At 41.2% G+C, this 22,800-nt stretch overlaps 1 protein-coding gene across 1 annotated transcript in view; it reads left to right on the forward strand.

The window, feature by feature from the left end:
- Positions 1-22,800, forward strand: part of LOC107268709 — a 53,206-nt gene that overhangs the window by 2,992 nt on the left and 27,414 nt on the right. Inside the window, exon 2 of the mRNA XM_015741748.2 lies at positions 22,231-22,361. Coding sequence (XP_015597234.1) covers positions 22,231-22,361 — 131 coding nt within the window. The remainder of the gene's footprint in view (positions 1-22,230; positions 22,362-22,800) is intronic.

A 22,800-nucleotide genomic window follows, 5' to 3' on the forward strand; every position in this document is an offset into this window, starting at 1 on the left:
TTATTATTATTTGATCATCGATGTCATTTATTATATTGCACATATTCAAGTACTAATATCGAATATTTTTTATATATATATCATTGTTTATTTATTTAATAATCAGATTGCTATAGCAAACTCTAATATACCAAGTTCTCTTTGTCTATATGTATATTGTCTACTCTCTATGTATAGATACATTATAACTATATTAGATTCCTCTTTATTTTATATACTTATATCGATCTGGTCCAGGTTCTTTTTTTTCCATATTGATTAATCTGATTTTTCATACTCTCTTTGCCACTGGCTTATATGTTTTTTACTGAAAGTAAATTATACACAGTTTACTTAATTCAATCATCTCTCTGTCGATCTAATTCATTCCTGTCAAATATTTATTATAATCTTTTTTTTTAATAGTGGTAACGAATTATTTATTAATAATTAATCAATATTAACAAAAGATTTATTACTATAAGTGAATTCACTGTCGAATAAATCAATTTCCTGGTTAATAATATACTCTTTTTCTCAGCGTAAGAAATTCTTACCGAATTGCTGAACACTCAGTGCGCAAACAGACCGGTTCGTTCTTCTATAGCGATCAGACGTTTGCAAGTAAAAAGCACTGGCTGATTTGAGTTTTGAAAATTTAACATTTCCAGTGCGCGACAGCGTGACACGACTAATCCATTTAAACGTCGGGTATAATTACGTTAATTCGTCGCGTTAATCGGATAAAAAAAGTCTACGGTTAATTACTTTCCAATTTTCAAATACAACGATGAATTATGCAGCGTTCCGAGTCTCTTGTCGGTTCAGGTTCCCACTTCACTTACTGAGTGGAAAAGAGAGTTTAGGTAAATGTAGATATTTAATATTACGAAGAGATTTAATCATTACACATTATTGTAAGAATGTGCAACATGTATTTTTATGCTGTGAATTATCATTCGATTTTACAAAGTTCGATACCTACTATCTACATAAAATATTAGTCTATATATTGTCTATTGTCTACGATCACGAATCAGTTCTGCGGCGCACTAGTGAATTCATCCTAAAGCAGGACACAGGAACTAGCAGTTCGAAATAGATTTAACTTACCGTGAATTTGCCGAACACTAGAAACTTTCCTGGGAGCGACTGCAGCGCACCAGACGGCTTTGCTACGACACTAAGAGGAACGAAACGAGGGCTTCGATCTTAACGCAGACTTCGCACAGTCATCTCGCCTATCTTCTGTATTTGGATCGTGCAGTATTTGTCAAGTCTTTGGAGATAGTATAAAGGATTAACGGAAATGAGAGACATTCGTCTCAGTATCCATAATATTTGGTAGCCAATCGTCTTCGCTTTAACGGCACATCGAAACTCACGTCCACGGTTCGCGCAAATCACTAGATGGGTAACTCGAACGAATGGCATAAACGTGAGTCTGATATCTACCGGCGGCGTTCAAAAGTTATATCACGATTTCCGACAGGAAACTCATTAGAGTCCGACTAGGGGATATCGCGAATATCATTCCCCCTTTTACGAGAAATATCGTCGGAAAATCAGACGCTTTCGTAACGAACGCGTAAATAAACCGTGTCCACTTTGCTAATGGCCACGGAAGATGAGAAAAGTTTTTCGAAATATTCGTTGAACGGATTTCGCTGACAATGATGGCCGCCCTTGGGATACAGTTATACGAGTGTTTACTTCGGCCTGAGATTCCGTGGTATGGTTTTATACTTTATTACGTAACGTTAACCTTGCATTACGCTCCGTAGTGTCAATTTCAAAATGGCTTATCAATCTCTTTCCCTGAAATTACCCGGATCTAACGTGACTCTCAAGGGTTGCCACCCAAACCCCGACCCAGTGCCGTAGTAATTTATAAGTCAGTCACGGTAATAAATCATTAGTTTTCAAGACTAACCTAAATTTTACGTAAAAATTTTCATTGCAGTCATAACACCAAGACAGAGATTACATTTCGATTAGCAATTTCCGCATCACCCAGGTAAGTTAAACCTTCATTCAGGCAAAGGCGATCTCCTAGCGATCCCTTCGGTCGAGTCAGGGGATGAAAAATATAGGAGGATCAAACGTTTTAACTTGTATAATAATTAAGCCCGTGTAATTAGCAGGATCATTAGCATCAATCTATCCCCCATTGGCACTGTTAATAATCGCACTGAAGTTAGCTGCCTAACGGTAATTCCCTAGGATTAATCGAAGGATCGCGTGATACTTGATTAAACTGCTTGGCAAAGCTGCGATATATAGATGGGTTAAGGGATAATCCTGAATATTTTACCTGTCGACACGTTCATGTCATCAGACTCAAATTTACGAGGCATAAAAGCAGCTAGATTCACACGGGACAGTGAAGAAAGAGGGCCCCCTTACTCTTCTTATACCCTGTGTAGCTTTTATCGGAAAACTCATTTTCCACCTCGTAAAAATGACTACGCAGCTGCTACCCTTGATCATCGTAGCTGCAGAAATACTCCCATCAACAACGTACTCGTTCGATCAGTAAGGCGATCGTATCACGGCATTATCGTACACGAGGAGTATTAATTACCTAATTCAACGTTAGATGCATTCATATATGTATATATATCATTCATCCGACTGAATATTTATTCATCTAGAACAACGCGGTTGAAGTCATGAAATTATAATTTACAACGGAGCAAATCTGTACCATCGTCCAATGCATCAATGGCGTCGGTTTCGCGATGCAGATATACGGCTGCACTCGACACTCAACCCCTTTTAGTGTTTCATGTAGCTGTATGTAACCTGTGCCTATATAGAATATATATATATATATATATATACGGTTATAAATGCATATCAATATCGAGCGACGTCAAGCTTCGTATACTTCTTTGCTTGAGATATACGAAGTTTCCAGCATTTTTTATCACTCTTCTTCGTTGAAAGGACAAATAATTCCGAGGATCCTATGCTGGCTATGCTGCTCGTTTACCACTTCTCCCATCCGACAGCATCTCCCTACTGGATCATCCACCCATCCCTGCAGATTGTGTAGCTTCGGTCAAGCAAAAAGGAAAAATTGGACGCCGAACAATCGATTGCAGCTATTACCTAGATTCGAGCCAGATCCGTTTCTCCAGTTAGTTTGCCCTGGTGTTTCCTATGATTCTCGAAGGAATCGCTCATATCCCGTATACGTGTATGGTAATAGCGTGGACGATTATTGGGGCACTTGACGATTTCATAGACCTCCGTCGGACGTCCATACCTTAATTGTGATTATCCTCCTGTTAACCTGGAATTAGTTCATTGCCAGATAGGATTCTACTACGTGAATCATCCCGATAGCCAGATGTGTCCTAGCACCTGTACGATCTCCTGGACCGTTAATTATCACACGATCCAGCACGGTCCAACTTGGTTTCTAGCATTACAGTATACATATCTAGATACGTGTAGGTTAGACATAGCATTAAATTCATAGCTTTGGCATCCTTGCCAATTTAACGAGCATATTAGACGTCACTCGCTCACTCACTATATCCTCATATAACGAGTGACTTCAGTTCACTGGGATACGTGAGTCTAGTCATAAGAATGCTCATTTAGGTGAATTCGTGCCAACCTGTATATTTTTATCGATATTGGAATTCTCGTAATATCATGTTATTAAATGAGAACCGGTGACAGCTATGTCATCATATACACATGGTTAATCTCAAATTCGTCGAATTTTTAATTATCTACAATAGTAATTACAGTTTGAAACTGTCAATCGGTGCAATGGTTTTTTTTTTTTAAATGACATTTTAAATTTCACAGCCTGATGGTTTATGATCGAAATCGTATTTTAACGTGATAACTTCATATCTGTGGAAAAGGAAGAGATACGTGACTTTTGATACGAGATATTAATAGACAGGTTAATTGTTACACTTACTGTTACTATTGTACGTACTTACAGTACGATACGTGGGATGTTTTATTTTATATCTATATACCGGGTTGTTCACACAGGAAACGAGAAAGGTAATGGTTATTAATACGGTTAGCAACGAGTCCTACTTTACAGCCAAATATTTGTTATTAACAAGTCCAGTAAGAATTACCTGCGGAACGGTAATGGTTACTGTCTTCCAAATGATCTGTACTATTTCACTCTGCTCGTCGCTCAATTTCTACGCTACCTGGGACTCACTGCCCACCAGACTAGTAATCGTTAGGCACCTTTCTTTGCCTGAAACTCAAACGCGCCACCCGTTTGCGTCCATTTAATTGTTCGAGTGAAACCATGCGTTGCGCTTGGGCTGAGTAACCGGCTGTGACGTTGCTTCAGGAAGTTTATGTTTACTGAAATTCTTGGATGGGATTTTCTTATCGGGAAATTTTTTTTGTAAATACTTGTCCACTCTATAGTCATTTTCGTCTTTCTCTACCTCCTTCAGATTCCTGATCTTTCCATCTTCTCTCCTCTCCCTGCTATTCCACCGAAATCTTACCTCCTTCCTTCCGGAAGGACATTCCCGTGATCGATGTCTAGGTTCCCGGCCAATATCGTGCACTCACTAGACTGGGTAGTGGTAGATCACGCGAAACTCTCAGCCGGTTATAAATGTTCTCCATCCACGTTAGAAATTGTATTGCGTCGGAACGCTGCCACTACAGTGTGCTGCCTTTGTGCCGAAGGGTACAGTCAGGTATAGGATTGCGACACTCTGCAGGCGTAAGATGCAGTGTCGAACTGGAACGTATATCAAAGCTATGGAGGACATTTTCAAGTGACTGTAATTGAAAAATTTTCTCAAGACGTTCCTAACCTAACTTACATGTGTATGAGTTCTCGCGCATCGCGAGTCATACGATAGGTTATGTCATCCTTGATGTAAAACTTCTCCCCCTATTATCTATGTATATAACAAGTGACAGTGTAATGGGTTCAATATCTTAAAAAGTGTACCTGAGGACAAAATTTGTTTTTTTTTTTTTTTTGCGTATAACGGGGATAGGTTATAAAAGTGGTTGAATAAGTATAACCCGTGTCCTGTAAAATACGAGTTTGCAAATAGAGCGCTCTTATGAGGCATTGCATCGGGTGCTTCTTCAGCATTACTATATGACACGTTGTTACCCTGCAGTACGTGCAAGGGGGCATTTTATATTTATGAATTTTCGAAAAGGTTCTTCTCGCTACTTTTTATCGGGGATTAAACACGTAATACCGTAAAGGCTGTCTGCTGCTAGGTATATCTATAAGTTCCAAGATTTACGAACGCTTCGAAAATGTCCCGAACAGGCACCATGGCCAGTTTTAGCGAAGAGTATAATAAATCGAAGTGGATCGAAGTTAATAAAAAAAAAAAAAAGTCAAACTGCCAAGAGAGGGGTGGAGGACCCTTTGGTATAGTTTTTTTCTTTTTTTTTTTTCTTTTTTCCTTGACCTCAAGACAATCTTATAGAGTTTCGTTGCTGATTGCATGAATCTCTTATGTATCTTGTTGCCAGATGCAGAGTGTATGGTTATATGTACTGAAGATATACGGGCTTGACTGAGATTGTATGTATTATAGATTATACCGTGTTTTCACGATATACAAAGAACGTACAGAGCAAGACGATTTATATGCCGTGGTCAGATGGCTTTGCGTTATTGAATTTTCGCGAAATGCAACGATGCACGTGGGACCCGTCCAATGTCGACGTATTGACATTCTGTGTATGTACATACGTGGCTTAAGGATTCTATGCTCGACGTCACAAGGTTCAGGTCCAGATTCGATTTGAAAGGCTACAAGTAATGGCCGTACCTACGCGTAAGGGAAGAAAGATTTTTTTTTCAATATAGTTTATTTATCATATGTAATTCGTTTGAAATTTCTTATTACTTTTTTTATATCCGTTTAAAACAATCGACAACGTTTTTTTTTTTTTTTTTTTTTTTTTAGTCCAGATTCGATTTGAAAGGCTACAAGTAATGGCCGTACCTACGCGTAAGGGAAGAAAGATTTTTTTTTCAATATAGTTTATTTATCATATGTAATTCGTTTGAAATTTCTTATTACTTTTTTTATATCCGTTTAAAACAATCGACAACGTTTTTTTTTTTTTTTTTTTTTATTTACTAAACACATTTTATCAATGGCTATCCGTACCATGGGAAAATCACATAGGTACCGTGAAGGCCTCATTGACTTATTCGGGTGTAGGGGGGGTGCCGAGAGAAAATTCGAAATTCTTTGTTTATAAATGAAAATTTGTATCTTTCAAGCTTTTATATTGGATTTATATAATTTGTCAAAGATGCCATCGAAAGCTCTATGTTGCACCGGTGGCGACTGAACTTAAAAGCTCTCGGCGTTGCCTGAAGTTCGTGAATATCGATCCATTCACTTGAACTCATTTCTACGTAATTTTCAAGCTTACCTCGTCGAAAGCTCATATGTTCTCTGCTTAAGTAACGTATGCATATATGCAACCATGTAAACGCACGGGTACCTGCGGAACGAAAGCACCGATAAAGCCTAAGTCTAATACCATGCATTTGCTTAACGAGCTCTTAATGATCGTAAAGACTGTACTGTACTGTACTGTTACTATAATGAGATACGTTTCGTCGATCTTTGGATGCGTATACTATAGCTATCGGGATGGCCACGTGCTTTTGGTTTCACGATTATTAGATAGCCGTCGCCATGAACTTAGGTATAGGTTGGTATCTTACGGTAATGGAGTTGCGTCCATTGTTATACACATGTATGAATATGTCAGGTAAAATATGTCAATATATGTATATGTCTACCTTAGGAATTACAGGACATACAGGGTGACTCGATAAGTAGCCCTAGGCTGACTACTTTGACATATAGGATACTGCGAAGAGAGTAAACAATTGTTATCTTGAAAATGTTAGATGCTGGCGATAGTCGCGTGGGCGAAGATGCAGCTTCTTTGGCGGTCCTCGGATTTATCTTTTTTCGCTCGAAACAATTCTCGGAACGTAAAGAGATTGATTCCGAGCTTTTCAAGCTATAGGTTAACGATAAGTCAATTGACTTGGATCAGACTCTCTTTAGATATGGATAGACGAATGAATGGTGGCGTCTGCTGGGTATGCTCGGTAACGAACGGAACTGCGTCTGTATTCTTGGAGGGAAAAAGAGAAAGAGAAGAAGGAACAGATGAGAGGGGGGGGAAAAAAGGAGAAAAGTTCTGACTTTATCGAGACCATAAAATAACTTCCGCATTTCATAATCTTTCTTTCCTTTATTTCTCTTGGCTCTTTCGTGCTTTCAGTCTCTTTGTTTCACTCTTTTTTTTTTTTCGACTCCTTTAGTCCAGTCAAGAGTACCTCGCAAGCTCGCCACTTTGACTCGACTGCGGACGGTGTTTGTTTTCTATCGACAACAGTAGACCAATTTATCATTACGGAAATACATGCTGGTTTTTTTTTCATCGAATGGAAAAAAAAACTTTTTTTGTTCACTTTTTAAGTATTTCATTACCTCGGTAAATTTTTTTGTAATTTTTCAATTTGATTGTCCGTTTGAATGATTCGACGGTACCTCGAAATATTTTAATTTTTTTAAGATTTTACAAAAAAAATATTAACAGTTTTTGTGAAACGTCAATTGATATTCAATACGGTATGGTTACGCGTATAGATTCATCGAAACCTCGAAATTATTTCGGAAGATCGAATTAAATGAATTTTCCGGCAATCTAAGTGAAAGTAAGAAATATATATGAGGACACGTAAATACTTTTTACCTTGTTATACCTCGTGGACACGTAACGAGTTGAATGGGGATAACGAGCGAGGAGTGTCGAGCAATTTCGTGGCTTGAGAATTGAAATTGAAGCTTTGAGTTTCGAGTCACGCGGTACCCCGAGTGCATTTGGCGTCTCGGACGGTATTGCCGGAATTAAGAATCGAGTAAAAACACGCGAAGGAATAAAGCTGCTCAAGGTAGAACGTATTAGCCAGCTAGGATCAAGTTCAGAAATGGGCGGTTTTTACTTGAAGTTACTAATGGAAAGGTATATGAAAAACGTGTGTACGTTTGTTCAGTATTACATGGTTGGCGGGAAATTTGAAAATTGTTCTTGGAGAAAATACCTGTTTGCAAAAGATCGGGCGAACGGAGTTGTTCGTGAGTTTGGAAAACATTAAGAAAGTTGTTACGAGAATGACGGGTGAGGCTAGGTCAGGTTACTTAGAAAATATTCGAGTGGATATCCTTGCGGATAAATGAATTCTTGTATGCACCGGACATCGAGTGGATCCTTGCTCCTGAGAGGACGTTATTAGGAGAAAAAAAAAACTTTTCCACTTTTTCGTGTTTTCACCGACAATTTCTCTCCCCCATCTCTTACAACGATACACGAGGCATGAAGTATTATTTTCGGATAGCTCCGGCAGGATGCTGCGCAAATCTCTGTTATGTTCGTAGACAACCAGCGTATATTCCAAGGTGCATTTTTGTATCTCGCGCCAAGTAAAATCGTCCTGGAGAAAGTTTATCGGACTTTGGCAAAGTTTTGGTTCGGCAAGAACGAGGTCGACGCTATGCGTCGTTTTTACGTTTGCGAGCGTGCAGTGACGTCGCTTGAGCGATGCACGGGAGTTTTAAGAGAGAAGGATGAAGATCCGAAAGAATTCTGAAGGAGGTCGTGAGAGTGTCTGGTATTTTGGAAAATGAGGTAAATCTTATTGCACCGCGCCGGGGTGAAAAATAGCACGTAATAACAGCAGGTTCAGATTGCTCTTGACAACAGCTGTTGAAATAATAAAGGATAGAAAAATAGAAGGAACACAAGACCCACGAACGAAGGTCCCGCGATACGCGTAAGGAGTAAAAATGATTTTTAACGTGTACAATTTTTTACGATGTGATGTAGAGGATTTGTCAAAAAAAAAAGAAAAAAGAAAAGAATGATTTAATAAAAAATACCTTGACACGTCTTTCGCGATAATCCAAGTGTCTCTAAATAACTTTTCAAATTTTCCACCGTTGGCATCAGTGTTCCGTAAAATTCAGCAAAGGGGGGGTGAGCACTGAATCTCGTCTTTTCCTTTTCACATGTTTTTCTCTCTTCTTTCTCTACCGTCGGTGGGAGCGAAAGACGCGCGAAAAATTTAACTTTAGAAATCGTCCCGCTGAAGCCATAAGTTACATCGGAGTTCATCTCAAGCGCGGTAAATCCTCGAGTCTTACAACGTTTCTCTTCTGTCCTTTTTTTCACGTTGGGTTTCATCCCTTAACTCATATAAGCGTTACTCTGGATGTGCTTGAGAATGTTAGCGCACCTTATATTTCGTTTCTCCTTGGAAACGTATACCGCAATCGTCCTCAGCTTTACCCCACCTTACCGGAGTGTAACATTACTCGGAAAAATAAGTACGAATTTAAAAATCTCCCGGTATTTTATTATCATGGCTGTTCGTCATTTTGATTTGCGTGGATAGTTTTTCTGAATGGTTAAACTGCGTTAGCAGGGGTGTAACGAGCTCAGGCACTTCCGCTTCTCTGATAACGGCACTGCACGTTTGATTTGTAGGTTAGGACATTCCTGATAAAGCTTCTATATGGAAGACTCACAAGCTCCGGGACATCGTCGAATGCGCTCGTAGATTTCACTCCTTGGGGGTGTGTCACGGTATACGTGTTCCCCAGAGGTTCTGGGGGTGGTCAACAGTGTTATTTGTTAGACTATCGACTCACCAGCGAAACTCTGATGAGGCTCATTTCTGTTAATTGTCAAACAAGCTTACAAGCTCAAGAGCCAGACTGGTCTCAATAATAGTCGCTATAAACGGACTTGGATAGCACCTAGTTACCCCGTATAGTAATTTCATCCCCTGTACTTATGATTGTTAACCTAGGAAAGCTTTCAGCATGCATAGTCAGACAGTACCAAATTTTAAATTTTTCATTGTATAACTTCAAATTGCGGTACACCAAAAATCTTCTTTTTTTTTACTATTCCAAGATTATACCTGTTAACGAAACAGGGCAGAACTTGGAAGCTTTGTTCAATTATGGAATTGCACTATATGTATACTACGGTATTGTCCAATTTTCACAATGCCACTGCAAAATCAAGGTCTTAGAGGAATAATTTGAAGCGGCTTTGCCAGGATGTCTCTAGTCAGAGCAATTTTTTTTGGGACACCTTGACCTACCATTGCAGGACGAAGGGAGGATAATTTTTGTTGATCCTGGTACGAGCTTGCAAGCCAGTATTAATAACCTCTTTGTGCCAAGGTGCGAAGTTTCTTTCAGAGGCGGTAAATTCTTTCCCTTTTCCAGGGTTACCCTACGAGGGAGGCTCGTTCCTTTAGGTCGCTGTCACCACGTGGAAGATTCCAAAAAGAAAGACAGCCACCCTGAAAGCTCGACTTTTAATATTTACGTGGAACCTTGACACTCTTCTCGGTAGGCTTGCCAGTGCTCGTACGTTTGTCCGGGATTCTGTTGTCAGCACGACTCAAATGAATATGAATGAACGAGTGTCTCCCAGTTGGTTTCTCTAGGACCTTGAACGACTCGGAATGATGACCTTCGATCTGACGTCCCCTTCGTGAAGCCTCTTTTGCCATCCTTTCAGACTCCTTTGTCTTCTTCGAATTTCTCGATTCAGCAAAAGTGAAAGAAAAATCTGCAATTCCAATGACGTTACGCGTAATCCTAGGGTCGCTTAGAATTTGAATGAAATTTTTTTGCTTTATTAGCAATGTTATTCTGTCCGTTTTTTATTTTTTTATTTGCAAAATTATATCTTTGTGGAAGATCCACTATACTCGTTAGCTCAATACGCACCGAGCAACGTGATATAATCGCATTTATATTTCTAGGGAATTTTCATTATTGGACAGCCTGACAAATTTATTGGCACTTCATTGTCCCGTATTACTTACTCGGTTCATTTGAGTCCCGAGTGATTGACAGGAGTCCTGTCTCCGTTAGTATAGTCCTATAGAAAATAATATTATTCCTGTCAGTTGGTAGACATTGTGGTAAACAAGGAATTGGAGGCTTCGGGGCTATCCAGAGCTTCCACGACAGTCAACCCTCCACCGTAGAGCAGCCCTCGTCAGTTTCGTTCAGGCCTCTTCGAATGGTGCTTGGTTTGTTTTTACTCTCAGCATTGGCATCACTATCGAGAGGGACCTGAAAAAAAAGCATGACTGTACTGCTTTCATAAAGGTTTCTTTGTTCTCGTCGAAAATCAACGTAGACAAAAATCGACGCTTCTTTAATTAACCATCCAGAAGCCGTAGGTCTTCGGCCTACAGTGTCGCCATTGCTTTCTTTCGTGAATCAACTGAAAGAATATATACTTCCCAAGGCTATCGCGGGCTTACTCCTCGACTAATTGCTGTTGCACGAGAGAACTCGTTAAGCCCTCCAACGAGAAGTAGGCTGATGCCATTATCCAGGACGCACAATGAAACGCCATAGGGACGCGTCGGCCTTGATATATTCCAGGAGAGGATCTCCACATCTCACGAGGGATCCTCTTGGAGTCTCCGTGCTTTGGGGTTGCCTCGGGAAAGAACTTATCCGCATCACGGTTTCATACAGGTAGCGAAGCAGGCAGAAGTAACATAACATAACAAGAACACACCGCTGGCTCCCTCTAGGCTCGACGCTTGAAACTAACTTTCACCAACTTGTCGACCAGGTTATACATTTATGGTAAAGGGAGCGTGCAGTGACCGACGCGTCGTCGTAGAGGTTAGGTCCGTCATTGTTAGGCAAACTACCAACACTCGACTGCCGAGTATTACGTGCTCAAACGCTCGAGAAAGAAAAAAGTGTGTAAACCCGTTGAAAAGTAGAGCGGTAGCTTCGGAATGCCGGCGGGCGTTAAAATTCGTGCCCTCCGCTCGAGAGGAACGCGGAGTCGTGCTTAACCTTACCTCTGTCTGTGCCTTGTGTTAGTTCGTCGTAAACCTGAAGACAAGATTTAAGGATATCGTGAACCTGGTTGCAGTGCGACTCTTTCGTCTTGTGAAACATCTTTTCGTATACTTTCTTACTTACTGGTCTGCTTGTCGTTGCTGGCGGATGGACGGACTAGTGTTTTTTTCGCCTTCTTATTCTTCTTTACTCTTTATTCTCTTCTCTAATCTTACCTAGCTTATAGACACTCTATTTTCTTTTCTATCTCTGACAGTTCTCTGGCATCGCTTTCTCTTTTCTTTCCCCTTTTCGCGCGAGTATCGAATTTATCCCAGAGAGAACAACGTGCCAGCTCGGCGAAGATTGAACACTTTTTGCAGATATATTTTGTATAGCAAACACTACAGAGCCATTGGAAATCGAAAAGTGCCGTTTCTTCCTTAGCTATATGTGACGGAGTTCGAGTGGTTCTTTTTTATTTGAATTTCACCCTTAGATATAAACATGGTAAAGTGGTCCTCTCGTCTTTCCGTACGGCAGTGTTCTGAATTTTTAAATTTTTCTATGCAGACGTGTATACTTGGAGAAAACGCTGCTAACATAACCTATAAACATATCCTCTCACCTGAGTTCCGAATTTCTATTTTCGTATTCATCGCGTTAAAGAAAGTTAGTAGCATTTTCGAGAAACACGATACCTTATTCATGGCCAACGAAATGCCCATTCTATCTCGATCGTAAAATTTTTACAAACTCTTAGAACATTCGTTATGTACCCTCAATACCCATTACGTAACAAACTCGATACTTTGAGAGCATCGGACCAGTACCAAAAGTATATTTTAACGCGGAAAAATATTTGTGTCGTTTCTTTCGTTTATTTTTACATAATCATAAGCCACCTTGGACCTGACGTCATACATGTATATGTATGACAAGCAACGAAGATACAAATTTATTTATTCAGTTACCTTTGTCATGTAATCAATTCCTTCTCCGACCTGTCGAAATTATCAAGTGACCTTCTTTCTCATCCCTTTCCTAATTATGGAAACAACCTTTGAGATTTATGTACATGGTTCACAGTGGTCAGGGTGGGGATGATAGATCAGGCACTAGTAGCCAGATTCGGTTCAATGCATATAGTCGTTTCCCTGCAACCCCCTTCTGGGGGTATATTTTTCTTTCCCACGTACCTATAAAAGGGTGCGAGAGTAGGTGCTAGAACTTAGCCAAGAGTCAGTGAACGTAGAAGCAGCGGAGTAGGGCGACTAGGGTCTTCGTGACTAAGACCCGTGGAGGGTGAGACGGGCGAGGGCGATACGGGATGCTGGAACGAGAAGCAGAATGGTAGATTAGCTCGGGGACGACGGGGCGAGAATTGGGGCCAGCTTTTTGAAGAGAGTCGCTGGGTGCTTTTGCTCTTGACACTCTTGAAATATTAGAGTGCGAGCCCGTCCGATGCAGATGAGCTTGCAGGAGTGTTTTCAGCCCCTCTTTGCTTTACAAAGATCTCTAGCGCTAGGAGTAGTTACACCGAGGACTTTTGCAGGACGAGAAGCATGATCAAGGCGAAGTCACTTCCTTGATAGCACCGATAGTTCTAGGGTATCCGTTGGCGTGTACCTGAGGATGCAACCTCAGGAATTTAATTGATAAACGTCATTTAAAGGGGCCTCTGATTCAGTTTATACTACGAGGATCAAAGGCAATTATATACTAAGGGTAGGTCTTGCAAAGGGAAACTGTCAAGTTGGTAACAACTTTAGAATTGTTATATCGACTTTGGTTCTATATTTTGAAATAAAAAATAATGGCGACGTCTCTTTGGAGTCTAGGGACTTTTCAGTGTGCACTTGCTCCTTTTACCAGAGGGAGCATCCCTTTGGTTCAGTGTTCGGATTGTGGATGAGAATGCTCAGAGAACCATTAACGGAACATGCACATTCACCGTTTCAGGTGACAGGGCAGACAACCATTCAGCATTGTTCCCTCGAAACCTTAACAATGCTCTATGGTGAGACAGTAGTGGCTATTATGAATATCAGTAGGGTAGCAAGTAAGTAACCATTAGGACACGAAGCAAAAGGGATAGCGCAGTCTCTTGATATAGACAATAAGCTCAAGAATGTCAACGGATTCACTATTGCATAAGATATTACATAAGATAGTCCATTGGGTAGCCATTATTTCTATTTACGATTAAAATCCAGCGAGTTCATTCTGCACTGGTTTATATATTCTCAGCATGGTATACAGTAAGATATAGATATGTATATCGTCTTTCATTTTTGTCCCGCTCATTTGACTTCTCTTACTTTATTTGTATTTCCGGTACGGAATTTCAACAAGTCACTTGCAATTATTTGACCGAGTTTAAAAGTTCCCGCCACGATGTTACTCCTTGGATTGATACCAGAATACGTAGAGAGTACCAATCCTTCTTTTCTGTTTTCTCTTGGCTGATCTATCACGACGTGGCATTCCTGACTTCGTGCCCCAACTCCTTGGGCCGTGACTCGAATCCAGAAATCTGCCTGAAAATTGCCGAAACCGTAAGGAAAATCCTGTATATCTTTCTTCTCGATATGGAAACATTTTTGTTCTTTTTATTCAGAAGTTTAAGTCGAGCTATACTAACTACCTGGAAACTAGTAATTTCGATTCGTCTCCCACGGTTGATCACGTACCGGATAAATGCATGAGGATGCACCAGGAATTTGAACAATGTTTGTCTTTTTTTTTTAATTTTTCATTGTCGTAAGGACTGAACCAATGTACGAGTTAGGCCAGTTTTCTTTAACGCGGATTCAATGCATAAACTCCCATTTGTCTTAGAAATACAAGTGTCTGGCTAATAGCACATTTAAACCAAGTTTATGCATTGAACCGCGTCGAAGAAAACGGACGTTGACGGTGAGTTCTAACGAGTTGAATTAACCCGAAAGATTTGTACACGTTGAATTATAGGTTAGGAACTGTATGGACAAAAGTACGTGGAATCTAACTGATTCTGAAAAAAAAATATATAACTATATTACGAACAAATATTTTTGTTGAAATTGACTGGGATTACACGACAATTAGGATAAATGAATAATACAATAAATACTGATCCTACTTATACAAAGTTCAGCGTGGAAACGATGGAGCAGAGGAGTTTTCAGGTCGTTGGAGAAAAGTCAAAGTTTCGTCGAGGTGTAATGCAAGGATTGCGCGAGGGCTGAGGATGAATAAGGGTTGGTTTTAAGAGGCCCGCGGCGAGCAGAGATTAAATCGTACCGCAGCAAAGAGCTAATCTGCCTCCCTCCTCTCTTTCTCTCTTTGTTCATTCTCTTCCTCGTTCCTCTTCTCTCCATGTTTCCTCTACCCTCTGTGTTTGGCACAATCAGGATATTTCGTCTAGAAAATTTAGACGGCGAAACAGCGAGGGTAAAGCCATACCGGCTGTATATGTATATAAACGTGGTACAGATTCATAGGCTCCGGTTTATTCAGATGACAAAGAATAAAAATTAACGTTAAAGTTGAGACGAAAATCTTTCGACAGAGAATAGAATGACTTTTATTTAGGATTACGTATCAAAGAGTCAATCCGTGTGATGAAATTGAAGTGGTTCAAAGGCGATCCAATTTAGATGACATTTGCTCCGGTTGGGATCAGCGTCTCAATCTGTCCACCATAAATTCGTAAAGACCCGGAGTTCATCTTCCGTCATCCGGTGGGTCATCTTTTCTTCGTCGACCTTGTCTGGACTGTATTATTCACAGGAAAGGGATGGTCGAAATTCAATTACCCAAGGTCGCCCTGAACTTGACGAATTGGCTCGAGCCAATGTCCAGCTTCACTGTGGACGAGGATCAAATACCAGAATCTCATAGAAATTTGAAATCCTAAACACGAGCTGCTCCGATCATAGAGGTAGAATGCGCAAGACTTTCTACGTGCAGTTCTCGATGTTGTGAATTAACTTGAAATTGATGAAATTCATGAAACTGGTGTATTGCATTACGAATAGTGAAGCTACCTTTGTTTACCCTAGAGACAAGTAAAGATATACATAAACGGGTTGCTCCTACGACTTCCTAGAGAAAATTGGTAGTCGGAGCAATTAATTGTTAGCAGTCCGACGGCACAGACATCGTCAGCAAAAATGCACCTGGTCCGGAATGCAGTCCCGGTATATAAGAGCGTCGATCTTCGACGGAATGTAGGATAGTAGTAATAAATGATGGCAGGGTGACTTTTATGGTCTTACTGCGGTATAATTTATTCTTAGTCAGGGTTGTAAACACGCGACGTCACCAGAGTAGTACCAACCCAGCAGCAGTAGTCGTGTAAGAGGCAGAAGGTCCGCTACGTATGCAACTGTGCCAGCAATCCATATTCCGAAATCACATTGTCCTCTCGGGGTAGAGGGGTTTCGCAAGCCCTGGAATTTATATGGACACATCCAGCCGAGTCTAGTGCAGCACAGAGTAGCAAGTGCATTCACGGCCTATCTGGGTCAGTTTGCCCAACCCCAGAAAGACCCGGTCCTCCTCCCGGAGTGGCCGAAACGGTCGAAACCGCACGGCCAGTTATCTTAACGATGTTTTTGTTTGTTCTGTAACATCGGCCGATTTACGAAATTCGCGGTCCCGTAGAACCGTATGCGATTCTGCACGAACGACTCAGACTCTTGCAGATTTGCATAGACTATTTCCTTTTTGTTTTCTATTTCTCTGATTCGCATACCTTCGCCCGACCGTCTCTCTCCGATCCAGATGACGTGGCACTACAGAGTAAACTCCTGTACTCCTCGGCGGCATTCTCTGGCATCTCGAAGTATTACGTGCACCGAGTATAGAATAGTTTGTACTTGTACCCCACCACCCACTGGCATTTAATTACACACCCGTGATTGGGGCAATTGACCGATAACCGATTGAATAAACTCAAGCGATCGCGATCGATACTCACCGCAGGAACCGCGCAAACTATGCGACCTTTTTACCCCGTGCGGTTTAGCTGTCTATGGTATTGCGATGATCATCCGTGTTGCTGAATTCACCAGTGGCAGCGTTCTGGCGAACCGGCTTGCATAACCCACCTGCATACTGGCCATAGCGATCTTGGCATGTTATGCGAAACGCACACGCACTAATTCACCTCCGGCGGCACAATATCTACTCAATCCGACGCTAGACACGCCGTTCGACTGCTGGGAATGTCACGTCGCGACGTCGTTACGTTTGCCAATGCGGAACGTCGTTGTCCTATGGTGCTAGTGTCCTGCACTGTATATACGTGCATATACATGATTATTCACGCCGGACGCACCACCTAGCCTGTCTATTTGATTTCTGTAGTGGAAGCGTCTTCAGGTGATGTGTTTGTCACGAGTAGCCCTGTATAGTTACTAGATACACACGGGACAGCAGTGGCGGTTGGATACGAAGGCTACGTAAGTCAGCGCGTAAGCGTGGCTTTCGACGCGGCAGGACAGACTTCGCAATAAATGCGCCAGATGGCGCAGCGAACGTTGAGTAGAAGAACTTTGTCAATTTGCCTTTTCGTATGGTTAGCACGCTCTACAGTTTTGTGGGGACCATTGAGCATAGCGGAGCAGTTGCTTTTCACGGGTTTGATTAATCTCTAAGTTCAGGGTGTATGCATGAATGGTTATATAGAGGACGATGCCCATCAGGAGAAGAGTTTAATGATATTCCAAGTTGATAAGGTCCTGTGAGGCTTTTCAGGCCTCTAGGCAAGCCTACTAATTCACAATGGACTAGCGGATAAGCATGGACTGGTGAACGATGATACTGAAGTGGGCTACAGGCAATTGTGTAGATGTACATTGACCGCGCTGCAGATTCAGATTAGACACGGTCTTGCCTTAGGCAGAGCTTCTTGTTCTTCCTCTAGCTATACCCTCTGGCGGTCGCGAGGACACTTCAGGCGAGTTGAGTGCTTAGCCAGCTAATTATCTGGCTTTATTACCAGCCGTACAATAGAGTTCCGTAGGGTCTGCAAAAGAACTCCCGACTATCGAAATTCTATTGCTCTATCGAGTTTCGAAATAGTCGTGACCAGGTTGTTTGAAAAAGAGAGAGCCAGAAATAGGAAAATGGCTTAGAATTTTTGTGTTTTCACACATTGTGTTTCTCGTTAAAAAAAGCGCATGATTTTTTTTTGTCACTTTATTTGATTCTTCAGTCACACTTTAACAAATGAACGTGACAAGGAATGAAACAAGACGACTTCAGACTAGATTAAAGTTGGCTGCCACGAGGCAAAGTCTGAAATAGTGTTTTATCCCGTGTCATGCACTATATTTTTCATATTACCTGCATCAAAACTGGGAGTTTTTATGTCTGGAGCGAGTCGAAACCACAGGCTTACAATAAACAAAAGCAATTCTGACAGGGATGAAATAAAGTCCGCAACTAATTTACCGGACAGAAAGTAGACGTTTTCTGTCCGGTAAATCGCATCGGTCTGAAATTGGGTCGTTTCGACTGGCAGACATTGTAACTCGCTGTTTCAATGCAGGTAATATGAAAAGATAATCAAATTTTTCAAAGTCTAAGACTTGACGGCTCTCTTATGGCTGCTCCTCGTAAATATCTTATTAAATTTATCACGATCCCCTATAAAGTCTACCTCTTCCTTGTACCTTGCTCATCCATTTTCAAAGAAGCGATCGACCTGCCCTCTTACCCTACGAGCGGAAGAAGCGCGCGACACACTTCACAGTAATAAAAATACTGAATATAACTAGACACGGGTGGATAAGTTATATATATACGACGTACGTCCCTGAATCTTCTGTTGCGGTATCTCAGCAGCTTCCTTGCACATGGGAATCCCGGTAGCGAGTGGCTCAATTACCCATGAAATTACGATATAACGCTATGGCGTTGTCTGCTTGCTTCGACTAAGCTCCCGGGCTTGGGCGAAACAGGGTAAATCGTTGCGGAGGCTCCGCACGTATCGAACTATTGGCGTTAGACAGCTCGCACCTTGCTGTACCATGAAACATCGAAAAAAAAACACAGTATGGAAGTGACAGCTCTCTTTGGGAATTTTACCATGCAGTCAGTGAGCCGATGGAGTGGGTAGAAAATTTATGGCCTGTTCCGAACATCCAGGAAGAAAAGTCATTTCTTTGAAAAAAAAAAAAGAAATTAAAAAGAAGACTGACAAGTTTGACGTAAAAATGCTAGATTGAGGATAGAAAATGTTCATCATAGGAATTTCGAAAATGACGGGTGAACTTTCTGGTAACTTACGGTACAGCAAGTAATGCTTACCCCTGGGGTATTATTCTGATTAGGACAAATAGAGTTTGACTTTGTAATTTCTACATGTTAATTCGTCCCTTTGCCTGTATACGTATATGTTGACTAATAAATGAAGCTATACATTTACATCGTGTTAATTGGGAAGCTCATCGAGATGAATGAGTACGCGTCGTTGCCAAGAAGGGAGAGGCAGATATTATGGTATGGAAATCAGTGTAAGAAACTCGTAGCTACAAACTCAATGAAAAGTAATTTGTCCAAAAGTTCAGAACCAACGTTGCCAAAATTTCCATTCTCACTTCAACGTACACGGTAATAGATTGATTTCGTTATGAAGTGAAATTTCTTGAAATTGAAAAGTTTTCTCAGGTACGCGGGAATTCATCTACAATCATTCTCCACGTTTGACGTAAGCGTAACCAGGGAACAGTCAGTCCTGGTTTCCACTCCTGCCCCGTTGAGTTGTCGAGACGGCGTCGTTGGGGCTTTGGAAAGTTTAAATTGTTTCGAAATCAGCGAGACGAAACACGGGAGTACGGGATTGACTACGAAAGTTCATTTTGATGAGTTTCCGGTCAAAAATACCCTGGAGACGAGTCCAGGTAGTACCTATGGCTAGTGCGATTTAAATATAGCAGACAACGCTTCATCGAGCACTTCCGTTACAGTGGGTTTCGTTTCATCGAAAGAACCGGACGAATATTATCTAGCTCGGTAAAACAGGTTATTGTACTCTCTATCATACTCATCGTGCCTCACGACATTTTCTTTCTCGATTCCGTTCAGTTGTCCGTGAAATGTATTTGTTCCAGAGATTAAAGAACATGCCAGTAGAAACAAAAGAACGGCCAGACACGCGAAGAAAGGAAGACAAAGGCTGAACAGATGGAAAAACGGTTTGCGGATTTCTCACCGATTCGTTTTCTTCTCCAGTAACTTCTGGCAGAGTGCGCCACTGCAGCGTACATTGCCCAGTAGTGCAAACTGCAGTCTGCACATCCGTGTAGATAACCCAGATGCGTCAGGTTGAGCGAAGACTTCTTTTTCTTCTTTGATTCCTGCCGATTAGATCTTCACAGTGTGTAACGCGCCTGAAAATACGGATGATCGGAAACCGATCAGGATCGAAGATTAAGATAGTTTCCGGGACAGGGAGGGTCAAATAGGAAATTTCAGTTAGGGTAATAGTATAGTATTAGAGTAGGGCCGATAATCATCGAGGGGACCGATGTCTATGAAAAAGTCAGGAGGGAAAGTCTTCGATAAACAGTAGACGTGTTGATAAACGTGTTAGTTCAGTGATTGGTACCGGGTGTATCTTAGTGTTTCCGGTTAGTAAGAGGAGCGGAGGTTGAAGGGTCACGTGTTGTATCGGATCTTGAACAGTTCGGGAAATTGGAAAAGTTGTCTCTTATCGTGGTTCTGTGTCTCTTTATTGTGCCTTTTTCTCTGAATGGCACATTGCTGTGGCGACTTTTGCGTCGGTGGGAAATATTCCAGTGGAAATAGGAAAACAACGCTAGAAGGATTATCGATCGTATATGGCCGCGCGATGACCAACTCACCAATTGACCGATGGACCGTGACGTGATATCCGGTTATCTGTGAAACACTTTTACATTCGCTTCCATGCCCAGCTTGCTTGTATCCGTTCCTATACCTATATACACACTTCTATCTATAGTATATTTCAGGAATATGTCTGATGGTTTTTTTTTCCTATTTTCAATAAAGTACCCTTGAAGATCACGATTATTGAAAAAGAATACTATAGTACTACCTAGCTGTAAAGGAATGCTGGCTTGGCTAGGGGATTAAGATTCTAAGAAATTAGTCGCTCGAGCCTAACCCCCCACTACTCCTTGGCGAGCACGGGAATCGTAGGGTCTGTTAGCATCAACGTTGCTCTATAAGGGAATCACAGTGTACAGTAAAACACGCAGGGCGAAAGGTGTCGGATTGTGAGATGGCATAGCGAATAACACAGGAAAACGTATGGCGTCAAAGTTAGGTGCGTTTGATGCACAAAGTTTAAGTGGAGAAGGTTCAGTCAAGAGGAATGGAGAAGATATTCCCTTACGAGTTCCCTTATAACGAGGTAGTACTCTAGAATGTTTTTATGGACGATTTCGTAGATTTATAAACCGGCCTTATTGACTTTTACATTAGTTTTAACGCTTATCGGAGGCAGCTTTTTAAATAATTAAAATTTTGATCAACATTTTTTCAATGCCAGGAAATATTACCTAGTCTTTCCTGTGGTGGAAAGTTTCCGTATAAGGTATGAACACGCTTTATTTGACTCGTGGATAGAGGGTGCCACATGCCTTGGGGCTGAATACGTTCGTGAAACTCGGAAGAGAAAGTTGAGTCTCGCTGCGTTTAACGAGCGTATAGACGCGGAGAAAAATGCCGAACTTTGAGGAAAGCACGAGGTCAATTGAGGTCAATGCTTTTAATGGATCCGAGTTAATAATCGGGTACCGGTTCACGTTCAGTCATTTGGCTGGATCGGACAGAGGCGAGTCTCCATTTTACGGTCAAAGTTCGTTCCCACCGTTTTATGAGATCGGACGTTACGCGAGTGCTAATTAAATGTTTTATAGGCCGTATAAATTTTGGGCACCGGTGCTACCTTAATTGATGGGGACTGAGAGGAATGAAGAGTCTTGCTAAATTTAACGTAGACGCCAATCTTTTGTAGCATTTAACTATTCCTCACAATGGACATTGTGAGCGTAATGGCTGATCGATGAAAAGGCAAGGAAATAGACTACGCGTTAACACGAGATTAGGTTAATTGGATTTTCACTGTGAGTGGAAGCCATTGAGATCTTTACCTTACGCAATAATTACGTCTGGTAATTAGTTACAGGTGCGTTTTATTGATTTGCGCGATTGACGTATAAATGAAGAAAAAACCCTTCTTGACTCGCGCTGAGATAAATTAATTGGAATATACACATTTTTAATAGTCCTTACACATTGTACAATTCACGGAACATATAATTAATATCTACTTTAATTATTATTAATAAATATATTTTTTTTGCAGGGGTTACACAGGCTGTCAGGTGCTACAAATGTGGACAGTACAACGATGGGGTTGGCAGTATCACCCCCTGCATCAATCACACAGCTCAAATGCATCTGAAGGAGTGTCCTTCTTCTTCCGAATGGTGTATCGTGAGTATGAAAATACTAGAAAATATATATAAATATTTTTGAAACATTTTTCAAACGCCTTATTCAATTGAGAGGACGAAGTGCAGCGTGCAGAATCAATCGTGTGTTTTGCGATAGCTGAAAGGTATGGGAAGTGTCAAAGAGTCTATTCCAGTGATTCCTGGCGCCAGAGAATGGTTTGACATTTTTCCAGGAGACTAACGAACGAAGCTGCATGGTCCCTATCGGAGAACGAGCTTCAGCTGGAGGGCTTCACTCCGAATTGGGAATAGCAGGATTGGCTCGAAGCTTGCAAGCTTCCACGTTCACTGGCGATTTTTGATATAGAAGCGTTCATAGAAACATTCACACGATATTAGAGTACACTGCATTCATATTCATAACTAAAGAGAAATAAACAGAGAGCGAGAGAGAGGGGGGCGGGGGGGGGGGGGGAAAA

Source organism: Cephus cinctus, unplaced genomic scaffold (assembly GCF_000341935.2).
Source record: "Cephus cinctus unplaced genomic scaffold, Ccin1 Ccin1_scaffold0577, whole genome shotgun sequence".
Taxonomy (NCBI): Eukaryota; Metazoa; Arthropoda; class Insecta; order Hymenoptera; family Cephidae; genus Cephus; species Cephus cinctus.